This window comes from Leuresthes tenuis, unplaced genomic scaffold, assembly GCF_036924035.1.
Source record: "Leuresthes tenuis unplaced genomic scaffold, fLeuTen1.0.hap1 SCAF_6, whole genome shotgun sequence".
In the NCBI taxonomy this organism is placed as follows: domain Eukaryota; kingdom Metazoa; phylum Chordata; class Actinopteri; order Atheriniformes; family Atherinopsidae; genus Leuresthes; species Leuresthes tenuis.
Window position 1 is genome coordinate 27,873,029 of NW_027325360.1, and position 18,381 is coordinate 27,891,409.

General features: G+C 43.4%; 1 protein-coding gene across 1 annotated transcript in view; it reads right to left on the reverse strand.

Moving 5' to 3' along the window:
• The window catches only part of gcn1 (GCN1 activator of EIF2AK4), a 31,003-nt gene that overhangs the window by 5,278 nt on the left and 7,344 nt on the right, over positions 1-18,381 (reverse strand). The window contains exons 16-49 of the mRNA XM_072388557.1: positions 18,295-18,370; positions 16,537-16,696; positions 16,228-16,417; positions 16,006-16,130; positions 15,622-15,800; positions 15,416-15,509; positions 15,215-15,328; positions 14,937-15,135; positions 14,701-14,853; positions 12,605-12,786; positions 9,324-9,404; positions 9,051-9,194; positions 8,816-8,940; positions 8,391-8,580; positions 8,226-8,296; positions 7,968-8,133; positions 7,691-7,885; positions 7,317-7,563; positions 7,054-7,175; positions 5,651-5,765; positions 5,239-5,418; positions 4,546-4,766; positions 4,394-4,462; positions 4,162-4,300; positions 3,881-4,077; positions 3,521-3,663; positions 3,315-3,432; positions 2,984-3,199; positions 2,723-2,887; positions 2,428-2,589; positions 2,242-2,334; positions 2,011-2,154; positions 263-532; positions 36-149 (exon numbers count right to left, since the gene is read on the reverse strand). Coding sequence (XP_072244658.1) covers positions 36-149; positions 263-532; positions 2,011-2,154; positions 2,242-2,334; positions 2,428-2,589; positions 2,723-2,887; positions 2,984-3,199; positions 3,315-3,432; positions 3,521-3,663; positions 3,881-4,077; positions 4,162-4,300; positions 4,394-4,462; positions 4,546-4,766; positions 5,239-5,418; positions 5,651-5,765; positions 7,054-7,175; positions 7,317-7,563; positions 7,691-7,885; positions 7,968-8,133; positions 8,226-8,296; positions 8,391-8,580; positions 8,816-8,940; positions 9,051-9,194; positions 9,324-9,404; positions 12,605-12,786; positions 14,701-14,853; positions 14,937-15,135; positions 15,215-15,328; positions 15,416-15,509; positions 15,622-15,800; positions 16,006-16,130; positions 16,228-16,417; positions 16,537-16,696; positions 18,295-18,370 — 5,159 coding nt within the window. The remainder of the gene's footprint in view (positions 1-35; positions 150-262; positions 533-2,010; positions 2,155-2,241; positions 2,335-2,427; positions 2,590-2,722; positions 2,888-2,983; positions 3,200-3,314; positions 3,433-3,520; positions 3,664-3,880; positions 4,078-4,161; positions 4,301-4,393; positions 4,463-4,545; positions 4,767-5,238; positions 5,419-5,650; positions 5,766-7,053; positions 7,176-7,316; positions 7,564-7,690; positions 7,886-7,967; positions 8,134-8,225; positions 8,297-8,390; positions 8,581-8,815; positions 8,941-9,050; positions 9,195-9,323; positions 9,405-12,604; positions 12,787-14,700; positions 14,854-14,936; positions 15,136-15,214; positions 15,329-15,415; positions 15,510-15,621; positions 15,801-16,005; positions 16,131-16,227; positions 16,418-16,536; positions 16,697-18,294; positions 18,371-18,381) is intronic.

Genomic DNA, 18,381 nt, shown 5'->3' on the forward strand with positions numbered 1-18,381 from the left:
TCCGGTATCATTAGTGTCAGGAGCTGCCTTTTTACCTTCTTAGGCAGACAGAAACCAGGCAGGTGCTGACCCTTCACATCTGCAGATACTGATCGAATATCTCGATGTAGGTCATCGATTAGGGCCAGCTGGCTGCTCGCATCCAGTTTCTACAAAACACACAGACACAAAAAAGTGAGTTTGCAATCAGCATTAGACTAACAAACAATCACGTTTCCATGGACTAAATTGCATGGATTCAATCATTTTAATGTCAGCGCACCTTAGTAATAGAGTTGATGGTGTCCCAGCTCTGTGACAGCACATAGGGGTTGGAGTCATTCAGAAGGCGGATAAGGCCTGACAGCAAAGTGCGTGTATGAGCGCTGTAGTCCTGGCGGGTGCGAGCAAAGTAGCCATTGAGAATGGTGACAGCGGCCTGTCTGAGCCCGGGGTCAGCTCCTCGAGATGCCTCCAGCAGGTCTTCTATGATGATTCGCTGTCCCACTTCATCCTCCACAGAGAGGATCACCGTTTGACAGCTGCACAACTCCTGAATCAAACAGAACACGCACATTTTTTTAGTCACTCATCAATCATTCATTTTCTGTAAATTGAAATAAAGGCACTACTGGCCTTTGTTCAAAAGTGACAAGACAGAAAAGTGGGCAGGCTGGGACTAAAGGGCTGAAAATAATTTCCGTGTGCCCTCCTTCTGCTGCCACACAAAAGAACTCCGAGATAAAAAATATGTGAATCAATCTGAGCTGTGGACAGCTCTCAGTTGAGATAGCACTGTTGTTGTTGTTCCTTTAGCTTTGCCACAGTACATTAAAACTTGTTGAACTCCCTGACAAGTGCTTTACAGAAAGAAATTATCAAGTTGGTGATTAGAGTAACCATAATTGACAAAAACAGATGACCGATAAAAGGTTAGAGAAAAAGGCTAAATCTTTAGATGAATCTGAAAGTTATTAATGGGAGAGGAAAAGTCTCATTTGGCAAACTAGCTGTGAACTGGTCAGCAGATGTGCAGGTTTGTGTAGTTCCAAAACTTAATGACGACTGATGCTGTGGTTTAAAAGTCTCCCTCAAAGGAAAATTCAGTTGTAAACCTTGTTAACAAGCCCATTAGGAGTTTTTATATGCTAAGACATCTTTAAGCAAAATGAGCACTTAAAGCTATGGCTGAGCATTTCAACTATGGAAATGTAGCATACTGTCAGCAGTTTAAAAAACATGGATTTCTATGTGCATTAAAGTTAAAGAATCCAGCCCATTAATATGCAGGATGGAATTTGCATGAGCAACACATACTTAGAAGCTGAAGCCTGGTGAGCATGGGAAATAGAGGCAGGACTAATCTAAAGGTGGTTATTTTCATAGCCACAGGTGTATTACATGAGGCCAAACCATTTTAAGACAAAGTGCTTATTTTCAATAAGTTCTACATATGTAATTTTGGATTTACAGATGCTGTCACTAAATATCTGTCCTCTGTATCGGCAGCTGCTGGTTTTTGAAGCAGCTGTAGTTGGGGTATGGCTGGCAGATTCTTCCTTAGAAACAGCTGAGGCAAGAAAAAACAAAAGTGATCGTCTATAAATCCTTTACAGGCAAGAGTAACATTATATTTCACGTGTGTATCAGTGTTGAAGATAACACCAATGCTTCATGCATGCGTATTTGTGTTGGTAGCCACAGGCCAAAAGCAGTTGTATGATGCTGGGGTAATCTGTTAAGCAGAAGACTTGGATTTTGGTGTTCAGGATGCTGTTCAGCAGAGTTTAAGCAGCAATTATTATCAGGCTTCAGCAGGAGGTAAAGCTGGATTGTGTTTGTTAAAACCAAAACTAGAGATTGCGATTATATTTCCTCAGGAAGCATTCAGGAAGGAAACAAAACCATCCCAGTGTGAAGGGCTGAAAATCTTGAAAAGCAGGCTAACGTTTGCCCAGGAAATACAGTTCCTTCAGAGCATGAGCTCCATCATGGCACAGAGACATAAATTCAAGTGAACTGTGGTTGTACCTGTGCTTCTTCCTCTGTTCCGAGCTTTCCTTTCAGGGAGGACAGCAAGGCGGGCAGGATGACTCCGAGGTGGCGGGTCAGAGCATCTCCAGCCACAGCAGACAGGAAGGCCAACACACGGGTGTTCACAGGAGGAGCAGTCAGCTGGGACGACCACAGAGGACATCCACTTTAATCACATACCCAGAAACAATCAGGGGCTACAACAGGAAAAGCTGACTGATGTTTTACCTTTGGAACCAAATACGGCAGCACAGAGCGACTCTTTACAGCCATGACTTGCTTCAGACCGTCCAAAGCGAACTCGGCTGTTTCCTCATCATCCTGAGAAAACATGTTCAATGTGTTCTTAGCCAAACTGGTACGTTTTTAACTTATTTTTGGAGTTGACAGTGCATTTGTGTTCCCAAACCCCACCAGCTGTTTGAGCAGGGTCGGCAGGATGTCGTCCAGCGCCTGGTGGCCGATGGTCGCATGGAGCTGCTCAAACGTTTTGGCTGCCGCCTCTCGGACCTCCTCCAGAGGGTCACAGAGAGCCTTCCTCACTGTGGGGACGAGTGACTCAGAGAAGACAAGCACCTAAAGCACCATCAGGTTAATAATGTTTTAATCATAGAACCAGGACAAAGTTTAAACACATGTCTGACCTTCCATCAAAATAGAAATTGTTGTCTCTCCTGTTACTGCAGGTGTGACCATCTGTTTGACTCACCGCATCTTTGCTGGTGGACTTCATGATTTCACTGAGACCAATACAGACACCCTGCCTCTCGTCGCTCTTATCGGAGCGCAGTCCCTCCTCCAGGATGGGAATGATCTCAGGCAGGATCTTCTCTCCAAGCTTCCTCACCAGATCTCCCAGCGTGCGAGCGGCGATCTAAAGCCACACCAACGCAGCAACTTAGCATTAGTGACAGCCGCAGTCCAGGCATGACAAAAACAGAGTGCTTTACTAAATTTAACGCAGAGGTACCGTTCTCTTGTCGGGGCAGGTGGAAGCCAGGAAGCCCAGCAGGAGAGAGAAGAGGGTTGGGAGGGTCTCCCTCAAAGTTCTGGGGGTGTTGGACACCACAATCTTCCACACGTGGAGGGAAGCCTGTCGAACCACCAGCTGGGTGTCTGAGCGGCCCATGTAGAGGCCTGAGAGCACACGGTTACGTCGCTCAGCTCCAAGAGCAGAAATTATAGCCTGGGAGGTGGAAAGGTCAAAGCGTGGCAATGCATAAACACTTCTGTGATGGCAAGTAAATATGTAAATAACTGGATGAATTTGTTCTGGATTTGCAGAGAAAAAGTATTCATACTTTATTGGACGCAGCTGTTCCAAAGTTGTCATCCTCTGAGGCCGTTTCTGTGGTCATTTTTCCAGTTACTCCAGAGATATGGAACAGCAGGTCTCCAAGCAGCTGTACAGAGCTGAACCTACAAACCAACAAGAGTACGGATTCACAGTCAGTCGGAATGACAGAATTAGAAGTTATTTAACCACTAAAACATTACTAGATCTGACCTGATTCTCCACAAGTCATCAAACAGGCCTTGTTCCAGCTCAGGAAGCAGCAGCGCGATGGCCGTCTCAGCGTACATGCTGATGATTCTCTGGCCGGCTCGCAGTGCCGTGTCTCTCACGTACTCATTCTCGTCAGCCAGAGCCTGGAGGACCAGAAACAGAGAGGATGAGGATATGGCGTGATATACAACATATATACATACACACAATATACACATATATATACACAACGGTGATATACAACAGTATGGTCCACTGGTAATGAGTCCTTTTGATATAAATATAAATCCCTTTTCACACAACTCATAGAAACACTTAAAGTAAAGCATCACAACCAAATGGAGAAATAGTTGACAGCACCTTGAGAATGCAGGGGATGATGGGTCCGACATAGGGGGTGAATTTATCTCCAAAGGTGAGAGGCAGGTAGATGAACATCATGATGTAGCCGTCCCTGACGTGAGAAGCAATGTCCACCTTGCTGGCAGTCTGCACTACATCTGGCATCAGCTTGTCCAGCTTCTCAACTCCCAGTCCGGCCATCACCTCAGCCAGACCTATGAGGGCCATCACACCAATCACTAACCGACTCAGCAGCTGATTCATATCAAGCACAAACGAAGAAGAGGAGATGAACCGACCTTGTGCAGCTCCAGAGCGGTCCACAGAGCTCTGCTCAGACGCCAACGTCTCCATGAGCCATGGCAGCAGGTCGTCAAAGCAGGACTCGCCCATCCCCTTCACCATGGCACCCAGGGCTTTGGCTGAGACAGTTCGTACCTTGACAGGGGAGGAAATTGAGTGGCTTCAGTTTCACACTCAGAGCACAAATAGGAGGATGTTATGACTCCACAGCTGAACCACTAAACCCACCTCAGGCACAGGGTCCAGCAGGGAGGTCTTCAGTCCAGGAATAACACTTGGTAGGTAGGGTGACAAATCCTGTAAGCAAGAAATTATTTTGTCATGTATGTAATAAAGCCTTAATAACACATCAGCTTACAGGTATAGTTAACTGTGTTTACCTTCTGGTCAGTTAGAGAATACATGTTGCCAATGATCTGAGCAGCCATCTTGCGGGTGTCTGTGGAGCGATCTTGGAAGGCTCGCTGGACGATGGGCATGATGAGGGCCAGGGAGGGGGCATCAATGAAGTGCACAAACTTGGTGTCCAGCAATGTCTGCAGACAAGTCTGAGTCCTCCTGGAGGGATCCGTGAGGGCGTCTAACAGGATGGGAGTGATGGCTGGGAGAAAGGTACAGATTATCTTTTTTTTTTTTTTTTTTTTTAATTCTCAAAATGTATTCTCGGTGTAACAAAAATAGAAAACAACCCTGCTTATGTTCAAATGTACTAGTGATTAAAAGTGTACAACAAAATTATTTATTATACATTCTGCTCACTCCTTTTCTGCCATCTTTACCTGGAACCTAAATTACCCAAACTATAGCTTAATAATAGTTTTGCCTATCAAAGTTGGTAATATTTTGTTTACATGTGTGTTTAAGTCTCACGTGGCCAAAATCCCCTTTAACCATAACCAGTGAATAGGAATTTTGTAGAAGTAACCCTGACATCCCGAGATTTAAGGAAAATGCAAAAAAAAAAAAAAGACTTTGGATGCTGCTAAAACCATATTGGGTCTATATTTTTTACCCTGTTCAGGCAACAGGTCCTCTGTGGTGGCAGCTCTGCCTCATGAAAGTGAGTCACTTACCCAGGATTTCAGGGTTGCGAATGACGGAGCCAATCTGTCGGAGGGCCTGCTGGCCAGCCTTCTGCACCTTCACGTGGGAGTCAGTCAGCACCTCCGTCAGTTTGGGTACGATGCTGGGCAGGCAGGAGGACAACTGCTTGGGAGCGCAGTAAGCCATCGCACCCAACAACTCCACCGAGCCTGGGAGATGGAGAGAGGTGAGTCACAAGTAGCCACTTTATGGGTGACAAAGACAGTGAGCACCTGTCACAGATTCAACATAAAAACTAAGACAAAAAAGAAGCATATTTTATACAGCTGATGGTGGGTAAGTGGTGCATTATGTATGCAAGAACATTAGGTCTTCTAAACAATTTCATAAAATGTAAACGGTTTGAAAACCAAACAATCTGCTTAGAAATCTGGTCCTCACCTGCTTTAGTCCTCCATGACTCTTCCTCCAGGGCCACCAGCAGGGAGGGGAGGACCAGCTTCACCCCGTGGGCACTCAGGTTCCTCATCACAGCCTTGGCGCAGTCATCTGCAGCCTGGAGAGAGGAGCAAGTGGGAGAGATAAATATCTTTAACATTTTAATTATCAAATACTACACAAAGCAGCTACTTTTTAATGCACATATGCAGAAACAGTGGACGGTACAGTTTTTGGGCACCCTGTATCTGAAACTAATGCCCCTCTACGATCCTGCTTCCTCCCTCTGCATTCTTGCCCAACTCCAACTTCGGATGTTGCTGCATTCACTGGACCTCAGAAAAGGGAAGTTAAAACTATTTTGCTGTTTTCTGGTTTGCTGTCAACATCCAATCTTATAACTGTCATATAGTTCAATTAATGAAAAAATAAATGAGGCTTTAACAGTACTTTATTCGATGTTCTATAAGCCAACAAGGAAATCTGACCCCTTATTGATGTTTTTTTTAATCTTTTACCAGCTGGAAATTCTGACTTCCCATTTGTCGTTGAATGCACAATGAGCACTGATAACAGCCATTACAAAACAAATATCTGTGAAATATTACCAATACAATATAAAACAAACTGAAAAAGAAGACTTGCTCTGTGCTGGGGACTTCTCTTGAACAAGGAACATTAAAGGTTATTCCTGCCCACATTTTTTTTCACCATGACTAATAGCCAAGAACTGTATTAATTCTTTATGCTGCAAAAATAATTTCCTGTATAATTCAATAAGCTTAGCAACAGTTCTTAATGTTAGCAGCTAAAAACATAAAGAAAACACAGAGGAATGGAGCTACAGAGCTGAAATGTGACAAAGAAATTGGTGTTATGAACCAGCCAGCAGCATTTATATTTACAGTGTGCCTTTTAAAAACTCCGGCCAATCAACACAAGACTTGTGATGATAATGCACCTTAAAGTGGGATCAGTTTATACAAGCTATGCAACTATTAGAGAAGAAAACTGCCAGTCAAGTATTTTTCTGTCACTTTTTGGTGTGTGGTCTGAGTTCTAATAACATGCTCTGAGGGTTATTAAGTGTTGCAACTGATCTGCTTGAATAGAGGTGTAAATGAAAAGGAAAATGGTGTAATGTGCCTCTCAAGGTTGTTTTGACCAAAGTGTGTCACGAAATTGTTGTCAAGTTATGAAAATAAGACTCCTTTATACATGTTCCCAACAAAGAAATCAGCCCAAATGTCTGACTCATCTAGCTTTCCTTTTATGCTTTAATCTAAACTTCTTTTATTGGCTCCATCTTTGTTATTAAAGCTGGCTGGGTACAGGGGTTAGGATCCCAAAATTTACACCTGCCCACTCCAGTGACATTTGCCCCAGTTCCCTACTGTCTCACTCACCTCTCTAACATACTGGTTTCCATCTCCGAAGCAGAGCAAGAGGTGCGGCAGCACATGGACCACATACGGCTCAAACAGCTTCCCCAACATGTTACACAGCATCTCAAAGGCAAACAAGGCTCCTGCAACGACAAAAAGCTGCTCAGTAATTTTCTCTTTTATTTGAGCAAACAGGAAAGGGCCATCTTTACCATGAGGCAGACCTAATGCAGATAAAAAGATTTAAAGCCAAACAGTTCAGCGGTTTTATAATCCTCACTGACCCTCCCTCCGTCTGAAGTTCTTCTTGTCCTGGATGGCGTCGGTTAGCGTGGTCATGATGTCCTGCTGTTTGAGTGCCAGTATCCCAAGACCTTTGACCAGTCCAGCCAGTCCGTATGCTGCCCCCTTCCTCTCAGCATATTTGTCACTCTCCAGCAGCAGCTGCAGCAGGTTTCGTACAATTCCTGCTGCGTCCTCCTTGATGGCAGGGACTAAAGGAGGCAGACAGCTGGCCACGGACTCCTGGACCTGATGTGGGATTACAAATTTTTGAAAATAATACAGCCAATTTCTCATTTCTGCGCAGATGATGGTAATAAGAATGATAGCAGGGTTATATCGGGTGAGTAACTGGGAAGCAGAATTAATTGATCACCTGCTGTGAAGGTGTAGAGAGTGCAGTGATAAGCTTGGCCACAATGGGTTTGACCTTAGGGTCATTTTTGTCCAAATGTTTGGCCAAGGATCCCATGAGAATAACTACACTCTGACGGACAGAGTCGTAGCTGGCATCCTGTGGGGCGTTCTTCAGAAACTCCTCAAACACCGGCAGCAGGGAGCTTACATTGTCCTGACAAAGAGAGCAGATACATAAGTTACAGCACAAGACATACGTGACATCTGCCTGAAAATACAGGACACGTGAGCAGTACCTTTCCATGTGTGTTGAGCGCTGAGAGGGCAGCGTCCAGCATGCAGCGGCGCACCTCTGTGTGCCGATCATTCAGAGCGTCGGGCACAAAGAAAAGGAAGAGAGGGGTGACCTGAGACTCATTCAGGTACTGTGACAGCTTATTCAGAGCCAGAGCGATGCCACATCTGGAGAAACAAGTGGGAGAAAAGAAAGGGCTAAGAGGAAACACTGAACTGCTGTGACCACAGCTTGAGTCGTGTTTTAGCTGATCTCTTACCTGGCCTCCCACTGGTCAGGTGGAGCTTCAGAGATCACTCTGCCAAGGGCATCCAGCACAGGAGGTGGCCTCTATGGAGGGGAGAAAACAAACTTTAGTTATTGTTGTTTAAATACACCCAGTGGTATGAATTCATTTAAAACTGGTTATAGCAGAAAGTCTTACATAAAGTTTCTGATGGTAGAGCTCAGTAAGCTGGGCGAGCACTGAGGCAGACTGGTCTGTGTACTCTGACACGGCACTCGATAGAGCTTCTGCTGAAGCAGATCGGATGGCCTCCTCGTGGTGAGTGATGTCTCCGATCAGCAGGGGGCAGAGTTCAGGGACCAACTCCAGATCCAGGGACTCCCAGAGTCTAAAAAGGACAAATGAAGATCCGTGTTCAGCAGCTGAATTTACAGCTGTTTACCTTCACATTACAAATCTTACATTCATTATAAGAACAGCACGGTTTAAATGTGAATTCTTCAAACAACACTGGTGTCTTATGTTGTTATGATAAAACATGGACCTAGAATGCGCTGTGAGAAAAGATTCAACCAAAGTAAACAAACACACTGAAAAGAAACATAGATTTCCATATTACATACTTTTCAGCCAAGGCTCGTCCTTCCGCCTCAACATCAAACCTGGCAACCCAAAGCCTGCGCAGCAGACTCATTCCACTGGCCTCTGTGCTGTCTGTTGGCAGGGCAAACTCCATCTCCAGCAAACCCTGCACACAAATAAGACTGCATGTTAAAATGGATGTCATAGATCCGCAGTGTATACACTTCTGTTTGAGCACGGCTCAACAGATATCAAAATTAAGCATCCAGGACTCACCCTAAGGGCAGCATCCCGGACTGAGAAGCAGGGTGAGAGTAGGGCGTTGAGCAGGACGTCAATCTCCGGCTGCTCTGCTACGGTGCAGCCGTCTCCCCCTCCTGCGCTGGCGCACAGCGCTGTCAGACACTGAGATGCAAACACCTGAAACACACAAGGCAAAGCAGCACGTGACATCCAATGGAGCAACGGTAAAACAGTCGTATTATTAAGGGCTAATAATCATGCAAAGAAGCAAAATGCTTCTATGTGAAACATTCAGTTCTAGCATACCTGGAGTCTTGGGGTGGCTGTAGAGATAATTTTGGTCAGCAACAGCAGCATGCTGACACGAGGGAGCAACTCTGGCCCGTTCTAAGACAAGAAAACCAACATCACGTGAAGCCTTTTACTATCACATTTGAAAGTCTCTGAAATTACAGCTGTTTAAAAACAAAACAATTAACGCATCAAGCAGCAGCGTGAAACAAATCAGTGTTGTTCATATTTCCTGTGAGTTTTTAACTCAACGAGGCGGTTCCCCACCCAACTTTGATAGTTTCTGTACCAAGTCTGGCAACTAATAAAAAAAAAAAAAAAAGTCTCTTCAGCTAATGCAACTGCAGTGCGACAATCACAGAGCTGTGCAGAGCTGTGCAGCAACAACCCCACAGCAAGCAGAAGCTGACAAAAAGTGTCATGCCACAACGAAAGCAGCGTACAGAAGTTTTAAAAGGTGTCAGTGAAGCTCAGTCTGAAACATTTAATAGAGGATTTTGTAGAATAGAAAGTCATGAGAGAGCACATGTAATATAAGCTGAACTTTTGTTTTGGCCTTGGCTCAGACCGCTGCGCATTCACAAACTCTCACCTGTGTCCTGTGCTGCTGGTAAAACAACACTGAAGAAGTTTGTGAACCCTAAAACGATGAGCTTCTGCTCGTTTTCAAGTATATCGACTTTTGTAATGCACATTCCCGGGGCTGAAACTGCCCTGGAGCGCCTGGGGCCCGAGATACCGCAGCTCTCTTGACATTTTTGTGAGCTTTTGATGACGTCTTTGTGGTCTCTTCAACATGTCAACGAATGCATGTGTACAGCTGTAAAATTCTCTTGTGTTACTAGAAGGCTGGTGTTTAAGGGCGTTTCACCTCATGTTCACGTGAGCATTAAGCTCACATGTGTAGGTCGCTTGTTACCAGAGGATTCCACAAGGGGCACACTTCTGTTTGCACTCTGCCAAACCGTAAACATGGCATCAATAGAAGAGGTTAGAATCATCCTGTTCTTAAAAATCACGACAAAAAAAGTGCCGTTATCGGCGATGGTTTGCTCGATACAAAACATGGAAAGATCAAAAGTAAGCCTTACTCTCCCCCTACGATTAACTTGCGTATTGCAGCTTGGGTAAACGCAACGTTAATTACTGAGGACGCACAAAACAAATGCAGGATAAGTGAGGCAGCCATGCTAAACACGCACATATTGTAAATGTTTTAGTATATTTCCAGCCAAAGGCCCATCACACTGCTGCTGATGTTTTATTAGATTCTTTTAGGTTTGCCAAAGCTATTTTAAGTTTGTTTTATGTTAATTAAGAGACGGAAGTGCATGTCTCTGGGCAACCACTGACAAATATTCCTTAATCCATTTGCAAAAATGTCAACTAGCGCATAGTGGGACGAGAGAAAAGAGGAAGACAGGCTACACACTAAATACTAAGCTTGCATACATCGATTCCTCACTCCACAAGCACCAGTACGGTTTTAAAAAGATTCATTCAATTGACACATTATAAATGTAAACTTTTTAAGCTCTGCAGTTAATGGTCACTTAGAAGCATTAAAGTTTTATTCTGCAACTTCACAGAGGCTGAATTTCTGGGATAAGAACACTGTTATGAATGGGACTTCTGAGAAAAAAAGCTGTTGCATTTAAAACCTCCAAAAATGACTGTCAGGAGTCAAATGGACCCAGTTAAAGTGGTCGAGATGAAGCAGGCCGTACTAAAAACATTTAGTAATAAAACAGATAAATACAAAGATGTAATGCATTACATCTCAGATGGTCGTGGTGCCATGTTCCAGTACTTTCTAACACCATGTACCATACAAAGAGTTCATAAATGTATATATAATATCAGGGTTTGTACACTTTTTTAGCAATGGTTTTCCATAACTTTTCAATGACTTCTCCATAACCTTTCAATGAATTTTGAAGACCAAAAAATTAGCGCATTTCAGTCGGACCACTGATGAGTGTCCCAAATCTTCAGAGCCAATATATTTAGTTTTGACCTCTGGTCCATCCCATTTTGATTATATCTGTATTTGTTTTTACTGCAAATGTTTGTAAAGACTTTTGTCAAATAAAAGCCAGTATGTGCACACAGAGCTGCACTTCTTCTTTCCACATGCAAATTTCCCCGCAACCTGACTGTCTGGCCTTAAGAACTTTGTTGTTGCAGTATGGGCTTAAATTTGTTTAAAAAATAACTGCAAATGCACAGAGGGTGATCTACAAATATGCCTTGAGTTGCACACAAGTTTTGCTATCCACAAATACAAATTTCCTATTTGAAACTTGTGTGTTGTTTTTTACAAATATATGTGTATCTGTAAATATATCATTTTCTATTTGTAAAACAAAAAGCCATTTGTAAAACTGAATATTCTGTTTGTGAATCGTGAATCAGCATTTGTGGATCACCAATCACACATTCGACATTTTTTCCGCAAATCTGCACAGATCCACAAAAACTGCTCGTGATTCTCAAAGTCGCATCCAGTAGATGGCCCTGTTGTTCCCTGACGGATCTAACTCAAGGCATATTTGTAGATCACCCCATACTGCAGAGGCATCCAGATGTGTTTGCCTTGTTGCAGCTGCTGCAGCAACGACTGGCGGAGCCACCGCCACAGCAGCGGTCGTCTGACTGGAAAAAACTCGCTGACTGAGCTGCTGCTGCTGCGGCTGCCGTGTGTTTTTTTCCTTTCATGTAGCTCAGCAGGGACGCTTCTCCCATGCCGCTCACATCGAAGGACTTCGAGCAAAGTCGGCATTTTGCCCGTCTCTGGTCAGGGTCTTTCTGTAGCCACAGTTTTTTATTTCTCCTTAAAAAGCCACTGGTTGTTAAAACTGCATTTCTCCGGCGTATTGGCAGTTCTATCATTTTAGTCTTTTTGTCGCAGAAGTTGCATGCAGTACACACTCGGCCTGCTTTAGGTCAACGTGGTTCACGTGAACCGTCGCATCACAGATACAGCGTGACGTTGCACTTGCAGGTGAATTTAAATTTGAATCACGTTACACTATATTTACTTGCAAATAGGCCTATTTTACACATTCTAAATATTATCCATGCAACATTTCAATGACTTCTCCAAAACTTTACAGAGGATTCTATTTTTCAATAACTTTTCAAGGACCTAGAAACTGCAGTTTCAATTTCCATAACATTTCCAGGTTTTTCATGACCGTATGAACCCTGTAATATGAACATGATCTAATTTAGATTAAACCTAAACTCAACTTTAAAGAAGTTCTTGGGAAGCATGAACTCGAGTTTGTTCCTACCTCATCTATAACAATGTCATCAATGTCCGTGGCTGCCCGAAGCTGGCAGTGCTCGTCGACGACCTGAAGCGCTCTGATCATCATGTTCTCCGTCTCCTCGGTGCTCCCTGAAGACTCCTTGAGCGTGGCGTTCAGGAGAGGGAAGCAGAAGGAGAAAGCTGGAGCAGAAAGTGGAGCCACATCTGATAGCACACAGACAAACAAAAGAGAGCAGTCAGTATTCCAGCCCTTAAACACAGTTCTTATCATACTTGTGTGATGAAACTCTTAACACGGGAAATTTCAATATCCTCCTCTGCATCTTACACAGACAAAATGCCCACCTGTGAACCTCGTTCACGGTAAAAAAATAAAAATAAAGTGGGAAGATGTGGCAGCAGAGCAAAAAAAAGTAACCCAAATAACTGATAATCGTTTCCTGAGAACAAAAAGATGCGTCTATATGTTGAAAAACTCTGGACAGGATCTCTGCAGGTTTCAACAAGTCAAATTTAAGCCTTTTTAAGGCTTTTTTTAAGACCATAATGAATATACAATTTAAGCAAAAAAGTACAAAAGGAATGAAATAAACTCAAAGGCCCAGAATTACTTGCAAAGTATAGGATTTTTTTTGCTGAACCTAACTAAAAACACCAGAAGCCTCTCTATTGTGAACTAATATTTGTTCTACTGTTAACTTTAGAGATGAGGCCCCCCCCTCATTTTTGTATTGAAACACACATGTAAACGCAGTGATGAAGAAGAAGTGGATTGTGAAGGGCCTTATTAATGGAGACATGAAAACACAGTAATTACAGTAACATTAGGTGACGTGGTGCACAGTAACGGGATTTTACATTGTGTACTAACATCATTCACGTTAGGGTTTCTCATCAATTGCATGCGTGTGTCAGTGCAGGTAACATTAGACTGGTCTCGTTTCCTGCGCGGAATCCAGAGGAAAATACACCATTAACGGGATGTCGCTTATATGCAACAGCAGCTTGTTGCTATGACAGAGAACATATGAAGTCAGATCTGAGTTTACGTGTGTCGGGGACACCTGCCTGGGTGCGCCGTGCTGCCGTTGATCCCCCCGCTTCATCAAAACACCGCAACGGAGCAATAACAGAAAAAAGATGTCGTACGCCAACACTCTAAGCAGTTGTGCTGGATAAACTGTGCTCAGCTACTTTAGTTCCGTTTTGCTGTTATGTTACAGCGTCCTCAAAAATCAAAATAATCAAAAGCAAGACTGAAAGTTTATGCATTTGTTCTAAATAAAAGTAACGTTAATAAATTTTTAAGACTTTTGAAAATCGTATTTAAGACATTTTATGAAATTTTAAGATAATTTTAGACATTTTAAGGCCTTAAATTCAAATGATTGGATTTTAGATGTTTTAAGACTTTTTAATACCCCGCGGATACCCTGCTGGATCTGGTCGAGTAGTTTCTTTAGCCTGGGAACATTCCTAAATAAGAGAAATGACCCGGACGTATCTGAGCAGAGACGATTTTTCACGGACCATTTGGGATTCGTGTGGGTATCTCAGGACAGGAGCGTGAGCAGCCTCGGACAATAAAAATGTTTAAAAAAAATGTCTTTCATTTTTTAATTACAAACCTGGATAATAAGGTAAGTAGCATCTCCAACATGATAGGAGATACCTTCATATAACAATGCGATAAGATTGCATTGAAGTACTTTTTGGAATCTCTATTGAACATCTGGAGTTTGACAGCTGCAGACGCACATCACAGTTTACCCAAGATGTTTTCCAACAAGGTGAAGGACAAGAGTTTAGGAAAGGTCTATAAGATGTAACTTGTAACTATCTGACTGGAAAAAAATCTTTTATTTAAAAAAAAAAAGAAGCAATTTTAATAGAAAATATGTTGAACATCTGTAGTTTCAGAGCTGCAGACCCACACCTGTCTGATTCTTTTCCTGAGTCCTGAAGACTTTTTCCAACCTTCTCTCCAAGGTGTTTTCCAACAAGGTGAAAGAAAAGAGCTTAGGAAAAGACTGTAAGGTGATATTTTTTACTATTCGACCAGATCCCTTCTATGAAAATCTAATTTGAGGTCTGACTAGTGCCCGTAACATTGCTTACCTCCAGTCTTGCTCTCTTTCTGTGGCACAGTGTAGTTATGCAGCTGCAGAACTGTGCGGTGGGCTGCTGTGTCCAGGTCCTCCTGTCCCCAGGCCTGATCCAGATCACATTCAGGCTTCAGCAGCCGTAAAGTCACATGACCCACAAGAACAGCTGAAAGGGGAAAAAAAAGAGTGAGTTGAACTATCAGGACTACAGCTGTGTCGAGCCAAGCAATCCTCAAGCAGGCCATGTACCCAGATGATGAAGGTGGCTTGGCATGAGGCAGACTCCGATGTCCAAGAAGAGCTGCTGGATGCGTGGAGCAGCCAGAGGAGAGGGGAGCAGGGGCAGCAGGACCTGGAGGACGGCGGGGAGCTCTCTGGTGATCTGAGCTGGTCTCTCTTTCATAATGGCTTTCAGCAGACCAATCATACTCTGCAACTCCACATCCAACTGCAGACAGCGAGACGTCAACAAGGAGGGAAAAAATACATAAAAATCCCTTTTGATGTTTGTGATCTTGTTTGCATACCCCTTGAAGTCTTTTGCGAATAGCAGACTCCTTTTCCAGCTGGATTTGCATCATTTCCTTCTGTTTGCTGGTTAGCTGCACCTCGTCTTTGATGCCTTTTTTCTTCTTTAACTCCTGAGAGATCCAACAGAAAACGATAAAACATTAAAATTATTCATCTAATTAAAACAACAAACTCTGATAGTAATTACTTTAACCTACCTCCTGTAACTCCAGCTCAATGATCTGTTCCTTGTAGGAGTAAGCCTTATTCTCCCTCTTCATGTTTACTTTCTTGGTGTTTTCTTTCTGGGCGCTACAGAAAGTTTACAGGTGGAGGACAGGAGGAAATAAACACCAAATAGACGTCAGAAAGTCCTGGAGCCACCGAGTTCAGACGACCACTGTGGTAGGTGAGGATGTGTTACCTCTGGATGATGCTATTGTCATACAGCTCTCCCTCTGGCGTCTGCATGATGTTATACTCCTCCCTGGTGACCTGAAACAGGACGGCTTGGGAAAGCCCTTCAATGACGTGATTGATCACTCGCGGCAACAGCTTGTTGGGGGAGAGGCCAGAGAGGGCACCGACTGCGTTTTTCACCGCCTGTGTAGTAACACATAAAGTATCAAAAGCCATTTTCAGACACCGAATATGCAACAGCAATGTTGTTTAAATCTAACCATAAATACGAACAAAGTCAAGCCCACTGTGACAAAACAAGTCTGATCAGCCCTGTAACGTGAGGCGAAGAGTGTAAATATAGTGCATCTGTAAACCAAGAACACGGGGGAGAGGGCCATTCTCAGACCTGGCTGTCAGCATTGACCTCCAGCAGATGTGGCAGAATAGCTTCAAGATTCTTTTCGATGAATTCTTCTGCTTTTATGTTCATGGAGGAGAGCAGAAGAGGCCACAGCCCACAGCGAGCTTTTACTGAAAGACAAAAACATGGGAGAGCTGTAAATACACTATTTCAACAAACCCCAGTTACTTCAAACTATTAAAAACTCAGAGCATTTCGGTCTTGTACCTATGGATGGATGATGAGTGATGATGAGGATCTCCATGGCCAAATTCTCTGTTTCCGTGGGGTTCCCCCACTGGCTGGCTGAGGAGCAGATGACACACAGCGTGTCCAGCAGGACACGAGGGGGAACGTAGCTGCGACCCAGCTCAGTCAACTCTCCTGTCTCTGAAACCAAGACATCCTGGGGCAACACCTGGCAGTTTAGCAAAATACAGTTACACTCTTTTCTTTAGACTAAAAAAACAACAATAGTCCCTAGAGGCTTGATTTGTGCCAGAAACTGGACATAGTCTATTAAAACTCAGCTTGTACTTTGTGTTTGTTGATGACCACTCGTAGTTCTCCCAGAAGGCCGTGGGCAAGACTGGATCCACCCAAGGGGGAGAGCAGCTTCCTGACAGTCTGCTGTGCTCTCTTCCTCACACGCCAGCTCCGAGACAGCAAAATGGCAACCATGGCGTGATGATACATCCTACAGAGCAGACACATGTGGAGGAAAATGAACCAGTAACTTACAAGCAGTGCATTTAGCCAGATGGTGTTACTGTACAACTGAAGATACATTCGACCAAAAGCACCAAGAACAGCTTTTTTTTTTCCTTTTCCAAGAAACTTAAATGTAATTTCAGAGGTTAGTTTATTATGCGTTTCACTCCTCCCTAACAGTTCTCATCAGGTTGTCCAGAGCTGCTTAGCTGGCCAAACAGGAGAGTTTCTTTAGCTGTATTACCACAAAATGCAGTAATGTCTAGATAGTGGGTGCTTCTATCTGTGTCTTTGAATTGAGTTGCTGTCAAACAAGCAGGGGTTAATGATTTTGGGGATAGATTCACAATCATTCATTCTGTTGGCAACTGTGTTTTACATGCAAGTTTCCAATGAGATATTCTTTGCCCTATTTTCCTCACATATTTGGGGCTCCAGTGTTAGAACAGAATAGAAAAATACTTGATTCATGATTCACGAGAAGGTTTCCATGATTTTGGTTCTGAATAATGAATCAATAGCTACAGAGTGAGCGATGAGGAGATGGGAGGACGGGACAAGGGAGACAGTTTGGAACATCAAACAGACCTTTGCCTGATGGGGTTTGGTGGTTTCAGAGGATATATATTGATGATTTATACTAAAAACAACAACAAAAATGAAGCAAAACTGTCTTTAAAACATGGCTGTAAAACAAAAATAGTTCTCCAGGCTTCTTGAAGGACCATCCCAAAGCTCTTCTTTGGATGTCGGCTGCCTTTTGTTCCGTTCTCTGTCAGATGATCCCACACTGCTTCCACATAATGTTGAGGTCTGGGTTCTGGGGAGGATTCATCCCTCCATAAGACCTGTTGCCACTGATTTTCAGTCCACTTCTTGTGTCATTTGGCATAGCTCAGCCTTTTCTCCCTGTTTCCCTTCCTTAAGAATGGCTTCTTGACAGCCACCCTTCCATGGAGACCATTTCTGATGAGGCTTGGGCCAACAGTAGATGGATAGCTGAAGGTCCAGATGCATCTCTCAGGTCCTGTGTCAGGTCTTTGCTGGATTTTTTCCTCTTTATTAAGGACATCACCTTCAGATACTGTTCATTTGCTGTAGATAGTTTTTTTTTAGGCCTGACACTTCTTCTTTTGTCCTCCACTTGTCCAGTTTCCTCAAATGTTTTAAGGACACACTGCACACCATGCTGAGATATGCCAAGTTTTCATCTGATAGCTCTTTAGGAATCACCTTGTTGCTGCAAAAACACTTTTCTGTCTGTCAGACTGTGTTATCTTTGCTGTTTTTCATAATAGGAACAAATTATGTGTCTTTGTGACAAGCTGCTCGTAACAAAGTTCCTAAAGAGACAATTCAAAATCAGTTCTTTGTTAAGTTGTATGTTATGTAGACAGAACACTGACAGACCCCTTCAGACAGGGGCTTTTTAAGCTTGAATGATTCACAGGTTAACTACAAAGAACCCCCTCCAATGTCCATAAAAACTATGCAGAGCATGGTTTTATAGAAAATAATCATTCTAAGACATTTGTGGTACTAAAAATCAAATGGTTGTGCAGGTGACCAGTAAGACGGACTCACTGTGACTTGCTGGTGGTCAGTCTGTGGGCATGATCCAGAAACAGCCTTTCACAGAGCAGCAGCACAGTGAGCAAAGCTAGAAACACA